General features: G+C 37.7%; 1 protein-coding gene across 7 annotated transcripts in view; it reads right to left on the bottom strand.

Annotated features, from left to right (window-relative positions):
* The window catches only part of LOC149555646 (protein PAM71-homolog, chloroplastic), a 206,861-nt gene extending 184,321 nt beyond the window's left edge, over positions 1-22,540 (bottom strand). For 2 of the 7 annotated variants that reach the window (XM_089829761.1, XM_089829762.1), the window contains exons 1-2: positions 22,219-22,537; positions 2,701-2,863 (exon numbers count right to left, since the gene is read on the bottom strand). In XM_089829761.1, the coding sequence (XP_089685887.1) occupies positions 2,701-2,863; positions 22,219-22,363 (308 nt within the window). In that variant the 5' untranslated portion in view covers positions 22,364-22,537. Of the gene's footprint in view, positions 1-2,700; positions 2,864-22,214 lie in introns of all 7 variants that reach the window. The other 5 variants (XM_089829760.1, XM_089829764.1, XM_089829767.1 and 2 more) reach the window with 5 other exon arrangements.
* Between the last annotated feature and the right edge of the window lie 2,863 nt (positions 22,541-25,403).

The raw sequence follows: 25,403 nt of genomic DNA, 5'->3' as shown, positions 1-25,403 counted from the left end.
TTTATCGGTATCACTGTTTCTAGCTCTTGATAGAATTGTAGTTAGAGATTCACCCTGCCCATTACTCACTCCACGAGTAAATGGATTATTTCTTGAAAGATACGAAGAAAGAATATTGGTAACACCCATTTTATAAAATCTCTCAACTTCTTGCTTACCTTGAGTTGATCCAAGGAATGGTGAAAAGGGGGAGCCTTCCCTTTAAGGTAGGAGAGAGACTGTCTCACACACTGTGGCTGGTCATCCTATTTTGCGACTAGATTTTTACCCAAAACTGTCGGTTGCAAAATATCCACCCAACACTTTCTAACTACCATCTGTGGAGGAACATGGGACTTCATTATGCAGCCGCAAGTTTTCCTCATTGATGAACTTGAAATTTTCTATTTGTCACCATAACTCATGACATTGTCTCCATAAATCTGCTAAATTTATTTTCTGTTATCCTGGGAGCCACCATGAGGAAAAATAAAATTTCTGGAGTAGAAACCGTCTGCAATGGCTTGATTTTTTTATTTCTCTATTGCATCAGATAGATTTGTCGTTTGAGCACTCTGGGAGAAGATTGACAATATTTCCATTATTATTTTCTTTATGAGCTCTTTGTCATTGTAGTTGACATTCTGGGTATGTGCTCTGATTTCTCATACCATTATAAATACTGCGGGTAAAAGAAGATCACCATTCTGGCAACAGGAACTGGCAGTCATGATACAAACCAGCGGCCTGACTTATATTCCCTATCAAGAGACATAATTTCAGCACCACATCAAATTATTGCATTTCTGGATGTCAAGATTAAAGAATCATATGTCCAAATTCTTTTTTAGCTTAACAGTTTCATCACCAAATGCACTAGCAATATTTGTCCCTGTTAACTCAGTGATGTTTTGGTTATTTTGCTCAATATACTGATTTACTCGTTCTGTATCTTTTGTGTATTGAACAATGTGACAGAGTCTTAGTTTGATAATGCAACAAGAACATTATCATATTTGCATCATACTTTTAAAACAAAAAATCTTTCTCCTTGTTTCCAAATGTAGCATTGTCATCAAAACCGTTCATAACCAACATCACTCTTTTAATCTGCAATTGTTTGCATGACTTCTTTACTTATGCTTTCTTTGTTTGCACAGTTCGTACCTAGATCTTATACTGCAAGTCATAGATGTGGAAGTTTATTTCCACGTGTGAGTGCAATCTTATCTGTATATGATGGTTGAAACTTTCCTATAGCTTTCATCTTGGGTATTTGGCAATGACCATATCTTTTCTCCATTAATCTTTTGCAAATCATTATATTTGCTTGAAATACTATGGTAAAACTCCTTTTTTGCATAGACATGGAGCATGTTGCTGCTCATACTTAAAATGCATTATTTATCAATACTATGAATTCTCTTTTTCATACTATGTTCTCAGCATTTCTGTCTATTTGTTAGCAGCAGCATGTACTCTTGATTGTTTCACCCTGAGATACATGGTCGCTGATTTAGAAAACAACATATCGTTGATTATTCATATTAGTCACCAGATCACTTGTTTGCTTGCCTTTATTTTGAGTGGATTGTACACTCTGTTGCTATTAATTATAGGTCTGCTGCTCCTTATCATTACATCAAGTTGCATTGCTGGCTGTACATTTGTAACATTCTTCTTGGAAAATACAACTTTGATGTGTCATATGCTCTACACTTTTCCTATTCTTGCTGCCCTTATGTTTCTTTTGTGGTACTTTTGATCAGCTTCTTCAACCTTCTCTCTTATAGGCAAGTCGGGCTCAATAACCCTCATGGGAACCTGCAGTTGTATCTGTGTACCTATAAGAGATAAGATTCTGCATAAGAAGCAAACATGTTAGCTATAAAACTTGATGTTATGATTGCCTTTGATATACTGGTATATGTTTCTGTTTTATGCAAGTGTATGACATGATGATAGCATAGAATATTTGTGTATAAGGTGAGGTGTTTTTGTCATTGCTTAGATCCATTAGATCTAACACATCTTATGTATGCAGGTTTCTAACACTTGGACGAGCTATGGACCAAGGCAGCAGACAAGCGGGATTGGAGCAAGGCAGCGTGACCAATCAATACAGGCAATGACTGGTTCTCTATGACTCTCTATAATTCTATGTTTCTTTAATTTCATATTATCTAAAGATAGATATCAGCATTAGGGGCTACTCTCACGGCCAATTGTGTGAGAGGCATTTACTTTCAATATTTCATTTTCATTTCAGTTTTGTAAATATCAAATGTATATCATGATGTATAATACAAAGGACATTTTATGCTATTCTTTTATTCTGAGTGAAATATGATTTGGCAATTGATATGAGCTGGACACAAGAAATGTGTACCTTATCTTCACTTGTACATAGTTTAGAACTGAATTTTGACGTGTGAAAATTTAGTAACATGAACGAGGATTAATGCGTACATCATTCAAAGAATGACATCGATGGAGCTAATGAGAATAAAAAGTAGCATAAGAAAAACAGATGCCTACAAAAATATATCCTGATTCTTACCACCTTACAATTGCTAAAGCCCTTGTGTGAAAAATTTCTGATTCAAGAAAAATAAAATTAGATTTCTTCGATGATTGTTCTTTCTTTCCTCAACAAGCATAATTTCAAACATAAGGATATACATTTTAGGTAAGGAAATCAAAACTGAAGTTACAACATACAAAAGTGAAACGTTATCAATCTGGGATTGATCCACAGAAACTTGCTCCTGTGGACTATTTCCATCATTTTCCTCATATCTGCCAGTTCCAATATCTGCATTTGATGCTTCAATTCTAAAGGAGTCTTGTGTCAATCTCAATCCCATCAATTTCCTGCACCTTACTGCAGACAAAGAAGAGAACATAGTAAGAATGCAAAGTCTGCCTATTTGAAATTGTCCTAAATGATAAAATTCAAACATAATGCACACTTGAATTTTAAGAAAATAGTAAGATACGAATAAAACCATCCTTATGTAAGAAACATCAAGTCAATAAAACACGAAGTTAATTTTCTAGGTTCAGCGTAAACCATACATATAAAACAACTTAAAGAGTGAACTATATCTTAGAAACAGTTTTCCTAAATTTCTTATCTTGCATAAGATTCTGAGAATGGCCTAGGCTGAGAGACTCTAAGATGAGCATGGCAACAATACGCTTAATTTGTGCATTCAAACTTCACTTTCTCAGCAAACTAATCACGGAAGATTTATGGACATATGGATCTTACATGCATTCTTTAGTACAAGATAGCTCAGTTAAGGCTCCATGAGTTCATATATATTCTTCTAGTAAAAAATAGTTCTCCTTATGCTTTGTTGTCCTCAATTTTGACATCCTGAAATTGAGGCAACCCTACGCAATTTTCTCATGGATTCGTAAGTGCATCCTCTTTGATCAATGCATTTATTAGGCATCATGGATTCATTATCTTTGAATTGCTCTTTGTGTAGTTTTATTTATGTGTTCTTTTGAAAGTTCTCCGTTGAGATTATCCCCAATTGTTTGTAGTTAAGAGCTTTCCTTCTCTTACTGCAAACACTCGATTTTTGGTTAACCTTCCCCTTTTTTCTTTGTTTTCTTTGAGTTGTAAATAGTTCGTGGTCTTGCTTTTGCCTTAGGTGAATAGCCCTTGGAATTCCACTCGATTAGATCTAACTTACGTCAAAATCGGAGTTGTCTAGCTCAAGTTATAAGGGAAAATGTAGAGTTTTTCAGTTCAACTGCAATTTTTTTTTCAAAACCTCATAAAAGTGGGCTTTCTATTGACAATCACACGATATAAAGTTATATTTGATATTTAAAGTGGATTTTGTGTCCATTTTAAAATTTCAACTCATTCTGAGTTGATTTGATCATAGTTTTTTATGTTTTATGAAAATACCTTACTTCAAGGTTATTTTTCATGTTACTTTATTAAAACTATACTTAAATATAATTACATGAGACAACTTAAGTGTATAAGTGAGATTTTTATTTCATATTGCATACATCCACATGCAAACACTTCATGAAAATCCACTTTCAATAAATTCTAAGTCCCAGCATCATTAAAAGTGTACTTTTTAAATGCAATTGCATATGTAATTGTGTTTGAAGTTCATTTTTAAATATTAAATGCATGTGTTTTTAAATCACCATTTAAAATGGGTTTTTCAAACTCATTTACATGTAAATGTAAAATTAAGATGAGTTCTTTATTCATTTTAAGCCAAAGTGGGGATTTTGGACCCAAATACATATGTTTTTAATTAAAGAACATGCTTTCCTTCAAATCTACAAGCATAAATGGCATTTTTTTGAGCCAACTACATATGTTTTGAACATATGTAAATGCAAATAAGAAATGTGTTTTGACTTATAAAACCCCTCTCAAGCAAAAGTGGCAATTTTATAACATATTGGATATTTCCCAATACGCTTACATCTCCAAAAAATGCATCCAAAGACTTAAGTGGCAATTTTCCTTGACATTGCATATGTTTTATAAAAAAACATATGTATTTGCCCTCTCAAAGTGCATTTCTCTCTTGAAAGCCTTAAGTGGCGATTTTTGTTAAAATTGCATGTGTTTTGGGACATGCATTTGCCCTCCAAAAAAGCATTTGAAGGCAACGTTTGAACAAATCCTTAAGGGTTCTGTTTTTCTTTCCTAATGCATGTAGTTTGATATATACATTTGTATTCAAAAAATTCATAATTACTTTCAGCCATTTTTGGTTAAGGTTTTGGCATTATTTCCGAGTGTTGATGCCATCTAAAACCGCATCCATATACGAGCACAATATTGACTAGTGTTATCCAGCCAAAAAGACCCATTTTTATCAAATGCGAAGGCATTTTTGAAGGTTTTTCTAAGCAGCGATTTTTGAAGGAAAAGCATATGGATCCCCATATGCGTTTTGATTAAAACAGCCCATTTAGGGCATGTTCCTCACTCAAAACAGCTCATACATAGGCGATTCGTTCCACATTTTGGGCATTGCATTTCTCTAACCATATCCACATGTCCATATTCGAACCATGTTATGAGGATTTGGAAATCTATTTAAAGTCTTGGCTTTGGACAAATCTAAAATCTGAAAATCTCTTGGATTCTTTTCAAATTTGCTCAAGATTTGGACAAGGATTTGTCTTTCTCATTTTTGGTGGAGTTGAGGTAATTTTCCTTAGTTATTTTCTCTAAGGCATTTGTATATATTTTTTGAATGTTCTTGCAAGTCATTGTCATTTCCATTTTCAGATTTGCATGTTTTTGTCTTTGAAGATGTTCCTTTTATCTTTCATCTTCTTCTCCAAGTTGCATATGCAAGGTCTCATCTTACTAGCATATGCAGTCGGGTGTAAAATCTCGCTCTTAAAAGAAAGATGAGTTTGTTTTCTCCTCACATGCAAATGCAAGTTATAATTCCACCATTACGCATTCCATGTGCCTCCATATGGCTGCCCTATGGCTGAAGTCTTTCCCACACGCTTGCCAGATAGAAATTCACATTTTGTGTCATTGGTAAAATTGTATATTAGCCGACAGGGCCCTTCGGGAAGGTTCTTGTGTGTATCAGCCGACAGGTCCCTTCGAGAAGGATCTTTTTATGTAGCCGATGGACCCCTTCAGGAAGGTTCTTCGAAGAGTATTAATACACCCTCTTGGGTCATTGTAAAGGAACTTATCATTAGTTATGTAATCTCTTGGCATATGCGAATAAAGGAGTACTGCTGTTGCTATTTTTGTTCATTGTCTGTGTGCACTAATCAATTAATCTATACGGTAAACATTTGGCACCGTTGCCCGATAGACCTGGTACGCAAGCAGACGGATGAAGACTAAATACCGAATCAGCTGAACAAGAATAAGAATAAGCTAAACAAAAAGGACGAAATATGCACCACACAGGAAAACTTAATTTTGGCACAGCAAGCCAAATGCAAATGAAGGTTTCAGCAAATTACTGACGGACACCGTAGCACGGAAGAATTGTTGAAGGAGACTCGACAACGGGTGGAATTGGTGGAAGAAGCAAGGGAGGAGTTTCTGAACTTGCATACACCGAGGGAAGAGAATTCAGATGGAAGGCGATTGACTTGCACGGCTCGGAGTGCCGAGGGAGCACGAGCATGGAGTGAACTCTTCATCCAAGATATACTTCCAGAACGGACAGCTTCAGTTGATGAAAACCCTTCTTCACCAAATAACACAATTGTCGGAAACAACACAAGTGTGTAGAACAGCGCAGGTGTATAGAATAGCGCGGGTGTATAGAACAACGCAGGTGTGCAGAACAGCGCAGGTGTGCCAAACAGTGTAGGTGTGCAGAACAATGCGGGAGTGCAGAACAGCGCGAGAGTCCAAAACAATGCAAGAGTGCAAAACAATGCAAGTACACAACACCCTCAACTTCGAATAGTAATGGCAAGACCAAAAGAAAAGTTGCCAAAATTCGATGGCGATGGAGCAGCCGATTCAATCCGTCATTGTAAAACATGCGAAACAATTTGGAGGGCGAATGGCATAACGGATACAAACAAATGGGTCTGGTAGTTTTCGGCTACCCTACGGGGTGTTGCAATTGATTGGTTCGCCAATGCAGATCCCCAGAACTTAACCACTTGGGACAATCTTAAGGAGTTTACTGTCGAGTTTCAACTGCTCCGTGACGACAATGAAATCGTAGCAGAGATATACAATACAAAACAGGGCAAGAAGGTTCAACCTAAGAAAATTTTTAAGGAAGTAAAGCTATTTTTGATTAGACTGGTATGTGGAGATATGACTGAAGCTGAGCAGGAGGCATTGGCTGAGACATCGAAGGGAAGGGGTTTAAAGAAAACAGACATTCAAGAGGGACCATGGCAATGCCCGATGGACTTGGTCAAAAGCAAGCTTACGGGATCATCTAGGGCATCCGATATCTCATTTCCGCAGGTGTCTATGATGAATAGAATAATGAATGGAAAGGCGTACGATTGGGCGTCTATGCTGGCTGAGCATATGCATGAGTTTATGACTCTCCAACATAAGACATTCTATATGCCACACTACGCCATTGGTCTCTTCCTCGATGCGGCAGCGCGGATGATTCCAGAAGAAGAGTTGGAGGCAAAACCTAGACTACTTGCTCCCGGGGAACCTCCTATCATGTGGTGGAAGCACTTGGATACAACCACTGGCCAGAAGGGTTCTGCAGGGCAGAAGAGATCTCGAATGGACACGTGAGGTGATCGGACAGGGACCATCAAGAGACATCTTCTGAGGAAAACAATGTGGGGGAAGAAGATGATGAAGAGGTTCAGATTGTCACAGCTACCCCCTTGTTGTTTCCGTGCACTTCACTACCGGCTACTCCCTATTTGGTGCTAGCGGGTTTGCACATGGCTCACGTTCCAGGGTTTGGACAGACAAGGTGGTCGATACTGATGACTGGTGCACCCTAGCAGGCAGTTACAGTAGTAGCACCATGGCAACACGGGATAAGGCCTTCTCCTACCCGACCGGGAGTTGGGTTTGCCATAGGGTTTGCACGGTCGGCAGCACCCGTCAGCCAAGAGACTTTGCTAGCCCCTGCTGAAGCACTTCTGGTAGCAACAACCGTGGCACCTGCCGTAGCACAGCCAGCAGCAAGAGTTGCCGAAGCACAGCCAGCAATGGAAGTTGTCGTGGCTCGGCCAGCAGGAGTTGAGGCACCTATAGTAGAGAGTGTACCAGATGAAGGAGAGGAGACGGCCATGGAGGTAACCCGATCTCCCAGCATCACAAATAGCCAAGAGACAGAGTATGCTGGTTGTACACTTGGATGTCGTAGGATCTGATGCAGTGTGATGGTGGATGCAGCACTTTTGGCATCACCTGAGTGAGACAAGGAGAGTCGAGTTCGGGAAGTCAGTACTTTTTTTAGCACACGATTCCACCATGCTCTGGCTCCCCAAAGGGCCTATTTGCAGACCCCTACGGGAGATGATATTCCAAAGATAGACACTCAAGCACAGATAACAGACCCAGGTCAGGACATTGGACCGTCGCACAGTACTGTAGAGCGTATGGCGGACGTCGTGGAGATGGCTATGGGTGGGCAGGAACATCCATTAGCACGGGAGACAAGAATGAAGGAGGCATTTCTTGCCGACTTTGCAGCTCTAGCATCCCGAGCTCGCCATGTGTTGGATTCGACGGAGACTCGGGCATTGGATTCGGTTGTGAAGGAGCTGGAGGGAGTCATCTCGTTTATGCGACTAGGATGCCCAGCTGCCTTCACGATTTGTTTTGAGGAGCGGGGATGGCCGAATATAGAGACTAATGAGATGCGTCAGGATTGGGCCACCACAATGAATTTTGGTGTGGACAGCCAGGTTGAGGTTTTGCTCCAGGAGATAGTGAAGTTGCACAAGGAGGCGTACTACACTCTTCAGAGGGGTCAAGTGAATCAAATAGCAGCTGAGAGAGCTCGGGGGGAGTCAGTTGCCAGGTTGGCTTCAGAGAGGGCAGCCTGGGAATCTGAGAGGGTGGCCTGGCAATCCGAGAGGGAAGCCCTGTTAGTCAGACAAAGTCAATTAGTAGCAGTGAAGGAGCAGTTGGTAGCAGAGAAGGCGCAGTTGGCAGCAGAGAAGGAGCAGGCGGCAGTAGAAAAGGAGAAAGAGATGGGAGAAGTTGGAGCAATGATGCAGTTAGCGCTTGAGCTTTAGATGGAAGCAAAGGCCGAGTTGAAGGTTCGAAAAGAGCAGGTCTACAAGCTTCGGGCTAAGCTAAGCAATCTGAGAGCACGGACCCGTCCCCCTGCCTAGTATCTTGATTCTAGTTGATGTCATTAGTTGTACAATTTTGTTGTATTGTTGTCCAGAGACGACGGTTCTTTTTGGGGGGGATGATGTCATCGGTAAAATTGTGTATTAGCCAACGGGGCCCTTCGGGAAGGTTCTTGTTGTGTGTATCAGCCGACGAGTCCCTTCGGAAAGGATCTTTTTATGTAGTCGATGGACCCCTTAGGGAAGGTTCTTTGGAGAGTATTAATACACCCTCTTGGGTCATTGTAAAGGAACTTATCATCAGTTATGTAATCTCTTGGCATATGCGAATAAAGGAGTACTGTTGTTGCTATTCTTGTTCATTGTCTATGTGCATTAATCAATTAATCTATGCGGTAAACATTTTGCACTTATTAAAAAAAGAGGTGCTCAATGTGTTATTCATTTTTTCTCCTAGCTCATTTAAATCCAAGCTTGCTGATCGCATATGTAATTCATCCCAAAAAAAACGTTTTAAGCTATTTTACTCATAATTTAGCCATTCTGAATTTGACCCATTTGTTCATTCTCTATCTTTGTTCATTCCATCCATTTTCCCCATCCACATCTTGTTCAAAATCCATCAAAATCTTGCTATGGGTCCTTCACGTGAAGACGTTCTCATTTTATGGGATTGCCATGTAACAGTTGTGCAGGCGTACCATTTTGCAATGTTAAGGGAACCTACACCAGCAAAGGGAAAAAACAAAAAGAAGATGAAGTATCAATATGATCAATATCATAACTCCATCCCTTCATCACAAGTAACTTCATACTGTGATAAAGTACAAGATACTGACATTTCTCACATGAACATTGGAGATTTCCTTGCGAGAGTTGATGTTGCAGCTACTGAAGATATGGCGTGAATCAAGTGGAATCATATTCATTTTCTAGCTACTTTGCCCTTGCCAGCTCATGAATCAAAATTCATCCTTGCTTGTGTAAGACACTTTGATGTGGCTTCATGAACCATTAAAGACCAAGATCGTAATACTATCATTAGTCTCGATCCTGAGACTATTGATTGTATATTTCATGTTCCTCACACTCCATTTGTTACAAATTTCACTAGGAAGAAGGCTATGGACAGGTGGAATGAGGATAGTCCTTATTGTACCAAGTCTGTAAATGACAATTGGTTGATCACTAAGAGGCCAAATCTTGTCAGATGACTAGTCAAGGGAGTATGCATATGTGATTTTAAAGAAGAAATAAATGAGCTCATCACACTTCTCAATCTCTTGGCAGGGCTCAAGAATTCAAACACCTTCGAACCCTAGATGTATAAGTACATCTCACTCATAATACAGTCAAAAAAGAATGTATTTTGGACTGAATTGGTGAGTGACTCAATATGTGAGAAATTGGAGAACGTACTATCTACTGGTGTGTTCAACATGAACTCCTACATGCTATACACGGCTGCTGCTCTGGGCACCTTTTCTGGTTTATCAACAAGACATGACAAGTCTATAGTTCATGTGTGGGAGTACCATGAGCAACTACCTTTGAATCAAAGTTGGATACACTTCAAAAGAGTTTAGGATGCCTTCTCTGGGCATTTAATGTGCTTATTTGATAAATAACTTCCTAATAAGCAAGTATCTAATGAAGCATGAAACAAGGTAAATGAGTATGGTTGTATGTTTTTACAATTCCCCAACTTCACATATTTGCAAGTTGGATGCTTCAAGGGAGAGCCATACATATTCCCAAGGTATCCTATCAATAAAATCATACTCATGGAGTTGGCAAGGCAACTTATGGAAGTCCAAGCTTATCAGTCTAGTTTGCACCGGCCCAGAGTGGGAATCTCATCTCAAAACCCATTGAAGATTGGAGGATACTCGATAGACACTATGCCTAAAGCAAAGAACATGGAGTTTAACTCCAAAGGATCACGCTGAAAAAATTTGCAACCACGATTTGTTTTGATTGGAGAGGGTTGCATGACAAGATGAGGAAGCAATTCTTGCACATAAATCGTCTAGAAGATCTCTGGATTGATTTACGTACTAAGGTGGATATACAGCGTATGGATTATACTCGGTCGACTATGAAGCAGATTGTAGATTTCAACTTGGCATCAATTACTCGATGATGATCAAATCCTAGATCCTAAATATTTTTAGCATGATGTGGAGAAGTTGCCCATTCTTCCTCCTACATGGTCATGTAAAGAAAATATGTCCATTTGGGATAGATTCCAATCTATTCTTGCTAATACTAACACATGGATGAAGAGAAGGGGTCTTAAATGCATCAAGATAAAGCCTGGCAAAGGTTTTGATCTACTAATCTGATTGGTTTGAGATCAGAAATAAAGTATAAAGGTAAAGACGACACATCCTCATCTACATTTGAGCCTCCTGCTCAAAGTTTGCCCAAGCTTTCTATCAAAGAAAGAAAGGATTCAAAAGTACTTGAGGTGAAAGGGATTGAATCTCAATCAATTCAAGTTGACTCAAGTGACAATGAAGCAAGGAAATCAAAGGAGTCATCACCTCTTGCTTCATGTCCTCTTGAAGTTCTCGCTGCAAACTCTCTTCCGGATTCAGCTCCAATATCAGATGAATCCCATGATTCACCTTTAAGCACTGCTATGGATGCATTCTCCATTGAGCATCCATCTTTTGAAGATTTTGTGAGATCAATATGATTTTGAGAATATACATACTCCTTGTTGATTCCTTCTGCTACTGTTCGGTCTACAGCATTGCTTGATGTAACTTCCGCTCAATTTAAGCAATTCATGACTGAGGTCACACATAGCAGTCCCCCTCCTATGGCCATTCAAATTGAGACACCAACTATAGTTACTATTGTTATGCAAGGTAATCCAAAGTTAACTAGGGTAACTACTTTAGTCAATGCATCTTCTTTCAGCCTTCCTCCTTGGTTGAGCACTATCACACAGAAAAGGAAGAAAGAAGAAATCCCACCTAAGGAGTCTAACAGGCAAGTGAGCAAACCAAGGGTCTCAAAGAATAAAAAAGCTAAGACAGTTTCTCGAGTAGTAGTTGATAAAAATCACATCAAGTATGCTGAAGTTGTTGAACCATTAGTGGAGAAATCTATTGAAGACATGCAGCCAGTTGATTACAGAATCACAAGGATTGAACTTGGTAAACAAACAAGGCTATGTTATCAACAGGATGCAAATGAGGCAGTTAACTTTCTTTCTCCAAAGAATGATGAACTGTGGGAAAAGAAAATGAAACTCAAAGAGGAGCATGCACGTCTGTTGGGAATCATTGAAGAAATGAAGAGATCCTCTGCAGGTAGTGAACCTGTTTCAGTTGCATGTACAGAAAGAGAGAAGCGGAAGGCACATGTCATAGATGAATGGGTAACCAACATTGAATCACAAGGTTATCAACTTATTTGTGATATTCACAGAATGTTGAGGAAAGGTAAAGGAGTTATCGCTCAACTAAGTGATATTCAAGGATCACTTAAACAACAAACACCGTTGTGAGATGGGGATATTGGTGCGTAGAAGAGTGTGATGGAACTTGACTTAGAAGGTTTATGTGCTTATGAAGTCATCTCATTTGTTGAGATGTTTCATGATTATAAGCATCTGATGATTAACAAGAACAAGTTCTACAACAACTCATGAAGGATGCGGAGGCAGCAATAATGAAGATTGATGAGAAAAAACACATGATTAGTGAGTACTTCAAGAAGTTGTCATATGGAGATATCACTGAGAATCATGAACTCAGGAAAGAAGAGAATATTCTTACAAACTTCACTGAAATAATTCGCTTACAGCTTGAGGCAGATGATTTCAATCTCAATGTAATGAATACATTTGCAAGCTGGAAGTATTCATTAGATGAACTACAAAGAAAAAAGGAGGTTTCTGTCAAAGAGATTTCGGGGGCAACTGGCACATTTCGAAGGATCATAATGGTTGTTGAGTATACCAATGAGCCCGATGTTGAGATTCTGCATAATTCACTACAGAAATTTGAAAAGATTGTTGAGACCCTATGAGCATTTCAAATTTTCATACGCTTAAAGTAGAATAGTTGTAGGAAGACTACATGTAAAGAGCATTCATTTTGTAAATACTGGATAACATGTACCTGTATAATCAGCTCATGTAGTTTAGTTGTAATCGCATTAGGCGTGCAACTTTGAATAAAGTCAAAGTGGTAAGTTAGGATAAGTATGGGTGGTTGAGGTTGTTCCACTTTTTCCTCCACCTTTCTCTCTTCGTTTTTCCTATATAAAGAGGAGAGTTGATTGTAAATAATCATCTTTTGCTTTATAGGAGAAAGAAGGGCTTGTAACTAGAAGGCTTTGTATTTCTTGTTGCAAATCTTTGAAGTGAATAAAGAAGCAAGTTTTTCCCAAACTTTTCTTTATAGGAGAAGGATGGGCTTATGACTAGAAGGCTTTGTATTTCTTTTTGCAGATCTCTGAAGTGAATAAAGCAGCAAGCTTTTCCAAAACTTTGTGTTGAGATACTTGGAACTGATCATTATCTCTTGTGTTACATTGATTCATTCATCTTTGTTACTTCTCTCTTTAGAAGCATTTGAGTGTTTGATGTTGTTTTTTTTGGAAGACTTTGAGCTTTCTTAAACGAGATCAATCTAGTTTGTTAGTGGCTGCAAGTACTAGGATTTGAAGACGTTGAGCTTTGCTAGCGATTCGCCCTTTTGTTTCAAGAAGGTTGCTTGAAGGAGACTTTGGGTTCTTACTATCAACCACACAAGTCAAGTACAACTGATGTCTTAAGGTTGTTCTTACGTGAATACTTAAGCCAGTAGTATTACCGTAGCAATAGATTCCTTTTGTTTAATTGCAAGTAGTAGTTGGTAATATAAAATCATTCCTGAAAAAAAAGAATTGATTCAGTAAACCACCCTTTTGTTAATTCCAAATAGGTCTTTTTTGTAACCACTTACGGTAAGAAGGGAGCCTCCCCAATTGCTGAGAGGAGAGATTTATCTCACTACACTGTTATCTAAAGTTCCCATTTTGTAAATTGTGGTTACAATGGCTTACAAAAAATTTAGCCAACATGCTTGTAATCTTCTTACCAATGGTAAGGATGGTTAAATGCAATATTCCACAGGGATGCATCCCCATCAAAATCCCCATATTTCTAAGATGAGGGCATTTCCAAGACATGGGGATGCAGGGATCATGATGTATGGAAAAAAAGGTTTCATGAAACAAAGTTTTTAATTGAGAAAACAGGTTTTGAAGGGCCCCTGAAACCCTGTATAAAGAGATCTTAAAGATTAGACATTAAGCCCATTAGGCAAAATAGGACAAAAAAGGACAGAGCCAACAACTGAACAAAAGCCATCTACAAAAGGACAGCACACCAACCACTAACAGAAAACACAAAAGAAACAAACAAAAAAGGACACCAAGTGGGATTTAACCCATTTTCTTTAACAGCTTTGTTGCCTGCTCCTCCAACTAGTCTGTCTTCTATACAACATCCTTGATTTGGCTGATGTTGGAAGAGGTCATCACAGCCATTTTCCTTGTATTTTCTCTAGTCGTCCTCCCAATCCCTTCCTTACTTTCAATAGCACCACCTTGATCCTCAGGAACAGTAACAATGGTCTTCTCTCCAAGAGTACTCTCCAACTTACGGATGAGAATCTTAATATGCTCATTGGAGACATTGGGAATTTTATAACTCTGATCAGCAATGCTTTTCGGAGAGTTCTCAATGCTATTTACCTTGTTGTCCAGCTCCAGCACCTTGGCCTCCAACCTATAAAAGGCCGCCATATCAACCAAAGAGCCCAAAATAGGACTCTCCCTCTCAATAGTATCAAGAAACTTATGGCTATCAATCCTTCCCTCCAAAGAGCACATCATGTCCTTCAAGTCCATGACTTGATAAAACAACCACTTAATGGATCTAAAATTATCCAGCAAACTATTCCTAACACTATTAAGTACATCCATTTTCTCCTCTTTGCTGTAGTCACAGAGAATAATCATTGAGTGATCATTCTATGAAACAAAGTTTTGCATACTTGTTTAACTAATTATTTTGTTGAGACTTAAAATACTATGATATATTTCATTTGTTGTGCAGATATTTATCTAAAACCACCACACTTCACATGAACCCTTCAAGACCTCTAAGAAGGAATTCCTGAAATTTGTCAAGACAAAATGTGCATCTTATTTCATTATTTTGAAGAGAATGTTTGAGTTGCAAGAGGCATTACAAACAACACTTATGACAGCAGAATGGAATCAATGACTTTGGTCCAAGACAGAGCATGGGAAGAAAGTCAAGGATGTAGTGAAGAATGATGTTTTTTGAGGTGATCCAAAATATATGGTCTCCATCATTACTCCAGTTTTCTAAGTAATTAGATATAAAGCTGCCAATGCACCTCACCTTGGACAGGCAGCTTATGTGTTCAGTGATTCTATGCTAGACCAAATAAGAATTTTCATGCAAGAGAACCCCACATTAGCATTCTATAATGAGCACATTCAGCCAATTATTCATCAGAAATGAGAGAAGTTTATAATACTTTTGGTTTGATCAAAAGCCTCTAAGGACGTCAGAGACTCAAGGGAGTGCTTAGGATACAGAGTGGTTTTGAGTTGGTGACAAAACCACCAGTTTAAGGAAAGAACCATTTAGCAACATCCACTGAAGGAAGTGGTCATTTCACAACTTTTGCCCATATGGTCAAATAAATAATTGCAAATGATGCATCTTCCCCTTCCAATTGTTATATGTAAAGAAATCCTGACCAATGAGCATTGATAAAGTTATATAAAACCCTTTAGTGGCTTATGAAACATCAAACTTGTTACTTTCATGTAAGGCTGTAGCAAGCTGATGAATAAGATATTCCTGAAGTTCATGCGAGTTGTACAGTTGGAATTATTAACTTTTTGTGGCCTTGAGATTCAACAAGTTTGTGGGACATTATTCCACTGACAGAACTCTGATATAGTAATTTGTTGAATTGAAGGCCAACGGACACCTTCCTTCCCTCCAAAATTGATGTCTCTTCATATTACATGTATTTGGTTGTCTTTATATACATTGCAGCTATTCATTGTAATCTCAGCTTTTGTTTAATCAATAAAATCCTCTGCTCAGTGTGGACATAGCCACAACTGTGGTGAATCACGATAATTCTAGTGTCTTATTCCTTTGTGAATTGCCTCAGTATTTTTCTTTGTTCTGTTTTCATTCTTCATCATTTACAATTGGTATCAGAGCAGGTTAGAAGCTGCTGGTTGGAATTTTGGTGATTGAATTTCATAAAGATGGAAAAATCGAAAATAGAGAAATTTGTTGGGAAGAATTTCAGTTTGTGGAAGGTGCAGATGGAATCTCTGCTGATTAAGCATGATCTTTCGCTTGCATTAGAAGGCAAAGCAAAGAAGCGGACAGCGATATCAGATGAAGACTGGGTAAAAATGGACAAGAAGGCGAAAGCAACAATCATTCTTTCATTGTCCAACAATGTGTTGTTTAATGTCTCAGCTGAAAAGACTTCCAAACAATTATGGGAGAAATTGTCTTCCATGTATGAAATGGCTTTCGCATCAAATAAAGTCTTTATTATAAAAAGATTATACAATCTGAAAATGAGAGAAGGTGGAATTGTTTTGAACCCCCTTAATAAATTCAACACCTTAGTTAATCAATTAACTTTGGTGGGTATCAATTTGGATAATGAGATAAAGACCATCCTATTGTTTTGTTCATTACTGAACAGCCAAGAAGGAGTTCTGATGGCAGTAAGTACTTCAGAAACTGCTATAACTAAGCTGAAATTTGATGATGTTGCAGCAACTCTTCTAAGAAAAGACATGTGGAGAAAGCATCAACAATCTTCATCCAGTGATGCTCTTACTATGGTCAGCATTGAAAACAGGGGAAGGTCTCAACATAGAGGCAACAATCATAACCGAAGGCAAAGAGATCGAAGTCAAGAGGCAAAAATGGTGAATGTCGGTTTTGTAAAAAGGCTGGACATTCCAACAGGAATTGTCAATCTTAAAAAAAGGCACAAGAAAAAGTGTGGAATAGCGAAGCCAATACAGCCTATGACAAGGATGATAGTGTGTTAGTCCTTGCAACATCTGACACCTTTTCAGATTCTTGGGTGTTAAATTTCGGAGCTTCTTTTCATTCTACCTCTTGCATAGAATATTTTACAAACTAACAAGAAGGGTAGTTTGGGAAAATGTTTCTCAATGATAACAAGTCATGTGAGATAGTCGGAAAAGGTGATGTTATCTTGCAGCTGGAGGGAGGAGGCCAATGGGTGTTGAAAGATGTTCGTCATGTTCCCAAATTTTGGCGAAATCTGATTTTCGGTTAGTCATCTATTCACACAAGGCTTCTATACCTCCTTTCTTCTGGATTCTTGGAAAGTAACCAAAGGTTCCATGATTATTGGCAATAAGGTTGGTAGTTTGTATCTTTTTGAAAGTCTTACTCAAGTAGGAGCTGTTATGAATGTTGTGGGCAGCGATGTGGCACTTTGGCATCAAAGGTTAGGCCACATGAGCAAAAAAGGACTTAAGGTTATGCTCAAACGGGATAAACTACCGAATCTTCAATCAGCAAATTTGGAGTTTTGCGAACATTGTCTTTATGGCAAACAAAGACGGCTCAACTTCTTGAAGAATGGACATGACATGAAAACCACATCATTGGAACTAGTGCACTCAGATTGTTTTTGGTCCTACCAATTTAACTTCTTTAGAAGGTGCAAGCTACTGTGTTACTTTCCTTGATGATTGTACTAGGAAAGTTTGGTTTTATATGATGGCTAGAAAGTCTGAAGTATTTTCAAAATTCAGAGTTTTCAAAGCTCTTGTTGAAAATCAAAGTGGTCACAAAATTAAATGTTTGAAAATGGGTAATGGAGGTGAATTTTGATCATTGGAGTTTGATAGCTTTTGTGTAGATAATGGCATATTTGGGGTGAAAGTTGTCCCCTTCGCCCCACAAGAAAATGGGGCAGCAGAAAGGCTCAATAGAACTATTCTTCAGAAAGCTCAATGTATGCTTTCAAATATTGGCTTGGGCAAAGAATTGCGGGCTGAAGCATGCAATACAGCAGTGTATTTAATCAATCGGAGTCCTTCATCGCGCTTGGATTTCGAAAATCCGGAAGACGAATGGTTGGGTAGAAGAATTTCATAGTCACATCTTTGAGTTTTTGGTTGTCAAGCCTTTGTTGATGTTCTTCAGGAGAGGAGCAAGTTAGATCCCAAATCACAGCCTTGCATATTTCTCGGGTATGGAGAAGATCAGTTTGGCTTTAGACTTTGGAGCTTAGCTGACATGAATATAATTGGAAGCAGGGGTGTAGTTTTTAAAGAGATAATGTTTCCTTCTTTGACGGATGAGACATATGTCAAAGAATACATTCCCTTATTAGACATTGTCAACAATGGCAATGGTTTTCCTCTCATTCCCTCACAAGGCAATACTGCTCCAATTCCTCAGCCTATTATGTCTTACCCATCTCTATTTTAATCCCAATTTCATCTCCATCCTCCTTTAGCTATGCATTGTCAAGTGATAATAACACCACCAATATAAACAAAGACCTTCATGGACAAACGAAATCTCTTACTCATGAAGGAACGTCTATGCCCACAGGCTCCACAACACCCACAATTATAGATGATTGCAGACCACATTTGTTTCAGCTGCTCTCATATGCAAAAAATAAAGGACTAGTGGATGAATTAGCAACCACGGTTGGCTCTTCACAACAGCAAGCAAGGAATCTTTCCACGGTGAATTTCTCTTGGTTGATGCACAGATCATATAATGACAAGAACTTGGCTCGCAAACCACTCCCGCTGCAACACAGAATGGTTGCTTCACTACAGATTTGGACCACGTGCCTGGTCAGTTCTCTAAACCCTCTCTTGACCACAGTATTGAGGATTTTCTTCCCTCCAGTGGTAACTGGCGATGAACGGATCAAGAGCTCTACACAATTATTGGACAAGGCAAATATCGACTTGGGAAATGATGAGTCATATCCCTCCCTGTCACCCAATGTTACACTGCAGACTTACTCATTGCCACCTTCTTCAAATTTGCAGAATGTTCAGCCTGAACCAAGGACGAATGACACAATAGAGATGCAGCCCAAACAGAGCACAATATGGCCTTTTGAGCCTGTAACAGCTTATTTCCCAATCGTTTTGTCCTTGAACAGAAAAATGATACTGAAGCACACAGAATTTAAGAATTGGGTCTACAACACAACAAAATTTTGGGTAAAAAACCATTCTAGATAATTCGTTGGATACCTTTGTCCACCGAATTCAACAAGAAGTTCACACATCTTAAAAGGGGGCTAATCATGAATTGCAGAGAAGCAATTCTCAAAAGGAGGAAAATCTTCAAGGACTAAGGAGGTCTACAAGACACAGAAGGCTTCCAACCATATTCTCTGATTATGAGCTTTTGCTTGCCGAATAAGCAAAACCATCACTCTTGGTTTCATAATTCTCAGAGCCCACAAATTATAGAGTTGCACTCAAAGCTATAAACAGTGATCAATGGCACGTTGTGATGCATGAGGGAATGGATTCCTTACTCAAGAACCAAACACGAGATTTGGTGACTCTTCCACCAAATCAAAGACCACTTAAGAACAAGTGGGTATACCAATTGAAAGAAGAAGATGGAGGCAATAAACACTACAAGGTCAGGCTAGTCGTAAAAGGATTTGATCAACAAAAGGGGATAGGTTTCAATTAAATTTTCTCACCAGTTGTTAAAATGACAACAATCTGGTCATTTTTGGGATTGGCAGATGTATGGGATCTTGAACTAGAGCAGCTTGATGTCAAAACCGCCTTCTTACATGATGATGTGGATTACAAGCTGTGTATGGAGCAGCCTCAAGGATTCATCAAAAGAGGATAGGAACACCTTTATTGTAGATTGAACTGGAGCTTGTATGGGCTCAAACAAGCCCTGAGACAATAGTATTAAAATTTTGATCACTTCATGATCGAACAAAACTTCACAAGGTGAGAATCAGATCCATGTGTTTATTTCAAGAAACTTTGTAACAGTGTTCATCACTCTTGTCCTTTATGTTGACAAAATGTTGGTAGCTGGTACAAAGATTGTTCATGAGTTAAAGGAGAAATTGGCAAGAAAAATTGCTATGAAGGACTTAGGGGTAGCTAAGAAGATTCTTGGCAAGACAATCACTACCAATAGAGGAAAGGAGGAAATTTTGTTGTCACAAAAGGCATACATTGACAAAGTAGCAGAGAGATTTAGTATGGCTGATGCAGTTGTCTCTACTCCTCTCACTGCTCATTTTCGTTTAACTTCTAATTTGTGGCCGAAAACACAAGAGGAAAAGGAATTTATGGATGGTATTCCTTATAAATCTGCAGTTGGTATCATTATGTATGCCATGGTTTCCACACACCCCAACATTAATCATGCAGTGGGAGTTGTGAGTAGGTTCATGAGCGATCCTGGGAAGCAGTTAAATGGATATTAAGATATCTTAAAGACACTTCTCATTATGTTTTACGTTTTGGTGGCAATAATGTATGGCTGCAAGGTTTCACTGATTCTGATCTTGCCAGAGATTTAGATAAACGAAGATCTATCACTAGTTATGCTTTCATGTTTTTTGGAGCTGCCATTAAATGGGTTTCAAGGTTGCAACATTCCATAGCTCTTTCTTCTGCCGAGGCTGAGTATTTAGCTCTTTCCGAAGGTGCAAGGGAAATGATTTGGCTTCAACAATTGTTTAGTGAAATGAAATGTCAGTAAAGCGGCTATGTTTTGTTTTCTGATAGTCGCAGCACCATTTTTATGGCTAATAACTATTCGTCTAAGCACATTGACATACATGCTCAATTTGTTCGTCATGCAGTTGAAGAAGGCAAATTAAGAGTTACAAAGATAGACACGTCAATCCAGCAGACATCTTGACAAAGGTTGTTCCCAAAGAGAAGTTTGAATGTGCAGGACTTCTCTTGGGCTCGATAAGAAGAAGTGAAACAGCAATTAGAACAAGGGATTGACTGATCAATTGCAGCATCCATTCAACTTCGGGTGGGAGATTGTTTAATTGAAGGCCAACAGACACCTTCCTTCCCTCCAAAATTGATGTCTCTTCATATTATATGTATTTAGTTATTGTTATATACGCTGCACCTGTTCATTGTAATCTCAACTTTTGTTTAATCAATAGAATCCTCTGGCCAACGTGGACATAGCCACAATTGTGGTGAGAACCACGATAAATTCCGGTGTCTTACTCCTTTGTGAATTACCTCAGTATTTTTCTTTGTTCTGTTTTTCTTCATCATCATTCACAAAGTCTTCCTTTCATGTTCGCATCTAATCTTTTTCAATCTTTGGCAGTAGCTTTACACAATTGTTGGCATAAGTGGTACGACCTTGACTTAAACTGATTTCTTAAGCATTTAAGCTTCTTATTGCATTTTGGAAGTGTTTGTCTGAGCAGGTATACTTGAAATCTGTAGTTGAAATACAGAAAAGTGGCATCTCCAAACCATTTACAGATAATCTCTGTTAATTTTATTGATAAGAATTTATTATCTCTGCGCCGTAATCAAGGTGTAATCTTTATAAAGGATCTATATAAGTGCGATTACCGAGGCTGTGTTTCTTATGTGCAACCCCACCAAGCCTATTATCACATAGTAATTTATCGTTTCTAATAACGTGTCCATCGTGTAAAATCTCCTAGTTTCCAGAAGAAGAAATGAAAAAATGATTTAGGAGGTTTCAGCATAAGAAAACAATAAATAAATTTATACGCTAAAAGTTGTTTTGCATGTCTGAGCCAAGCCAGACATCAATCTTGTGAATTGGACTGCCTTTGAGAATTTATAAAGGGGTGTTTTACATTTAAGCTCGATCTTGAGTCCAGAGTTACGGAGTAAAGTAGACCTTGACGATTCGCCTAAACACCGGTTTAAAACATCGTAAATTTTCCGTGATTCAGGCCTGCCAATGTCTAAATGAATTAACTCCCAGCTAGGAAATACGTAGAAAAAGTTTGGTAATCAAGAAAATATTTAGAACATTTAAAAACTCCTTGGTAACTAGAGCTGTCATTATAGAACATAGAAAGAAGTCTCAGCTAGTCATTGTTGCAAGTAGCTATAAACAACAACTACAGTAATAGTATAGTAAATATAAACAACCCCGCTTTGTGCTTCTTGGGTTTCAAACAAGGAGAAAAGTGACAATGATGATGCCAATTAGTAGGGCTCCCTTTATCAGCTGCAAGCTGGGGTTATACCAAATAACATTTTTCGGGACGCTATGAGGTTCGAAACGCTGACGTACTAAATCAAAACCTTCAACTGCACTTGAAAAAAATCTGCAAGCAAGATAAAGGAAAAAATTATACTGACGAAATTGAGATTGAGACTGAGATTGGAGGAGACATTTGCTGAAGTGAAGATGAGGCTTTGTGAATCTTCTGGTTGTGTGTACACAATCTTTATTATAAATTAATATTGTCGATTTGCCTCCCACTAAACCTGCAACTCCTTGCATTTTTACTCTATCCTATGTACTCCTCATCCCTCCAACAAATGATCTGCTCTCTTAATTTTTGTTGTTCATTGGATTCAACAATTCTCTATATGCCAATATGGCTTATCAGACAGCCACGTGTCTTTATTTAGATAGCCTATTGGCCGGTTTTTACCTCCAAGATAGATACCCAAAAGAATAGACCTCTCCACGCTTCATGGCTTGGGGAGTAACTCTTGCAAGGAGTGTGGCCACCACATACCCACAATGTGTTTTAAGACCATGCCTTATGCACGGTGAAGTTTTCTTCCTAATTGTTCTAATTTAATGTCTTTAAAATCACTTATATGGATTATAAAAAAATTATTTAAGGTGAGATAAGATGTATAGATTAAGTGGAAAAGTAAATTTAAATGTAATTATAGATATAAAATAAGATTATAAGATGGGAAAGTATTATAATTATAAAAGTTTAAGATTTGGTTATAAAATAAACAAGTATTGATATAATTTCTAATTTCTTAAGAAAATATATATATTGTTCCAACTAAAATGAGCAACATTTATAAAAGAAGGAAAGTATGATATTTTCAAACTAAGGAAGGCAATTGTTTGTTGTAGCTCTCATATTTTAAATGGGGGCCAAATTTATTTTATATCTATTTGAATTAAAAGACTTCATAATTTTGTCAAATCTTTGTACTTGATCATTTATGGACAATATACTTGAGTAATTGCCTTTACTAATTGAGTTTTCACCCTTTATTGTGGTTTTCCTAACTCATATATCGTGTTATATTGCAACACTTACCTTTTGTGTAGAGTAGCATATTAATTTCACCATTAATGTTGTTATTTAATCTCTAGGTAAGAACCATAGTGCAAATTTAGAGCTTCTCTTCTATCTTGTATTACATTTTTTGTCTTGGCTTAACATATTTTACACATTGTTTAGAGTTAGTTCTAAGAATTTGTATTTGTGTTTGCTAAATATAGGACATCATAATAATGAGCCTACAATATGCAAGTTAACCTTAGGCCAAGGGTGGAACAAGCAACTCGTATTAGTATTCAATGTATTTTTTCTTCAAACTACCATAAATCCATTATGGAGTATTATCAAATTGCTCAGTTGAGATGAATCTACTAAAATAAGTTTGTGCTTAACCGATGCCTAAATTTAAACTCTTTATGACCTAATGTAACTACTTGTTGAACATATAATGTTACTGATGTGAAAGCAGGGTCAAAGAGATACTAGCATGTTGTGTTTATTAAAGGCAAGGCATTCATAATAATGCAAATTACTTTTTGTGCCATATTAATCCTATTTGGGTTGTATTTTGAGTTGTGGTACTACGATGGCTAGTGATGATGGAACCAACTGTACAATATCTTAAGCTCATCATGTATCCAATCTAGTTAGGAGAAGTGATTAGAACTATAATTTGAAAGTGAATGATTTAAGTTACCCATATAGTGAGCTAGTCTCAGTAACTTGTTATGATCTTCATCCCCTCATATTGAGAACTATGATCTTGTAGTGTCCTAAATTGTATCCATGTACAATTTTGGTCCTTAGGTAGGCCCCATTTTAGTATTCAAATCTATCACGTTTCTTGCAGGTGATCCAACCTTTATTTTGCACACATTTTTATGAGTCCCATATCAAAATTGACCCTCAACTCAAATAAGTTCAGATTGGCCATTATAGGGTGCTTGGATAGGTATGGGTCAACTCTGCCACTCACCCTAACCTTATGAGTTACACCGTTCTTCATAAATTAGGCCCAAAATTGAATTAGAGAATTCTCTTTTAATTTTAGGGAAATCCTTAAATCCCTATCAACCTTCTTCAACTTTTGAGCCCCCAAATGGCTAGATGAGGTATAAAAGCAAACCTACCTACCTCATTTTGGCATCCATTCAATATCATTGGATCCATTCACATGCAACATCAATTCAAGGACTAATCAATGCAATTCAAGAAATTGAGTTCATATTCATTCAAGTATTAAGCATCAAGCATGGAAGACAAGGAGTATTGTCTAAATCTAAGAATGTTTGAAGGCATTCATTCTCTTCCTATTCTAGATCCAAGGTCAAGGCAACATCAAGAGCACTTTATGAGAAATTTGGTACCATGAAGGTGTGTGAATGTATAAGAATCTTATCAACCTTTTGCTACATAACAACACACTTTATTTTCAAGTATTTAGATTCAAATTTCAAGATTAATTAATCAACATCAAGTTGACATAGGAAAACCCCTTTCCACAAATATTTTCCCTAAGTTCTATGTACAAGTAATAGGTTGCACAACCACAAAAAGGGATGTAGGAAGGTCTACTGGAGAGTTATGGTTTGGTAATATTTTCATTAGAATATATAGGGTATATAAGGCAACTAGACTTTCCCATGACTAACCTTTTCAAACTAAAACTTAGATCATATGTTAGCCATTGTTTCAAGTTTATGGATCTAATATCATAATTGGATTTATATTTTGTTCTTTGTATTTATTCATATGATTTCTAAATGCACATGGCAACTAAGAGAGGGATGAATCAGCTATTGATAAGAGTTTAAATCATTTAAACGCTTCCCTTGAATTAGATCCATAAAAAACTTATTCTTAATTCCTAACTAAAGAAAGATATAAACATGAAAGAACTTAGAAACAACCATACAACACATGAGATACCATATTTATGTAGAAAACCTTGTCAACATAAAAATCATGAAGAATATTAACTATCAAATATAAAAGCACCTATTAGGGTGACATGAGTTAAGGTGTTTTCTTATAAAGAAAGACTCGCTACCCATATAAAGAAGAGTAGAAGAGAAAAGACAGACCAGTGATGTGTACTACAACTCAACTAAATGATTTTTATATACCTTATGTTCATTCCTTCTGATAGGTAACACACAAAATTCCATACAATTCTCAACACCACAATTCACACCAACTCATAAATATAGGGAGATAAAACCATTTCTGCACATCCTTGTCGCATATGCACACAATTGCAAAAAACTTGCACAAATACACACACGT

Source organism: Cupressus sempervirens, chromosome 5 (genome assembly GCF_028749045.1).
Source record: "Cupressus sempervirens isolate cs-2001-9-10 chromosome 5, ASM2874904v1, whole genome shotgun sequence".
Lineage (NCBI taxonomy): Eukaryota > Viridiplantae > Streptophyta > Pinopsida > Cupressales > Cupressaceae > Cupressus > Cupressus sempervirens.
This window is presented reverse-complemented; position numbering and strand designations above follow the sequence as displayed.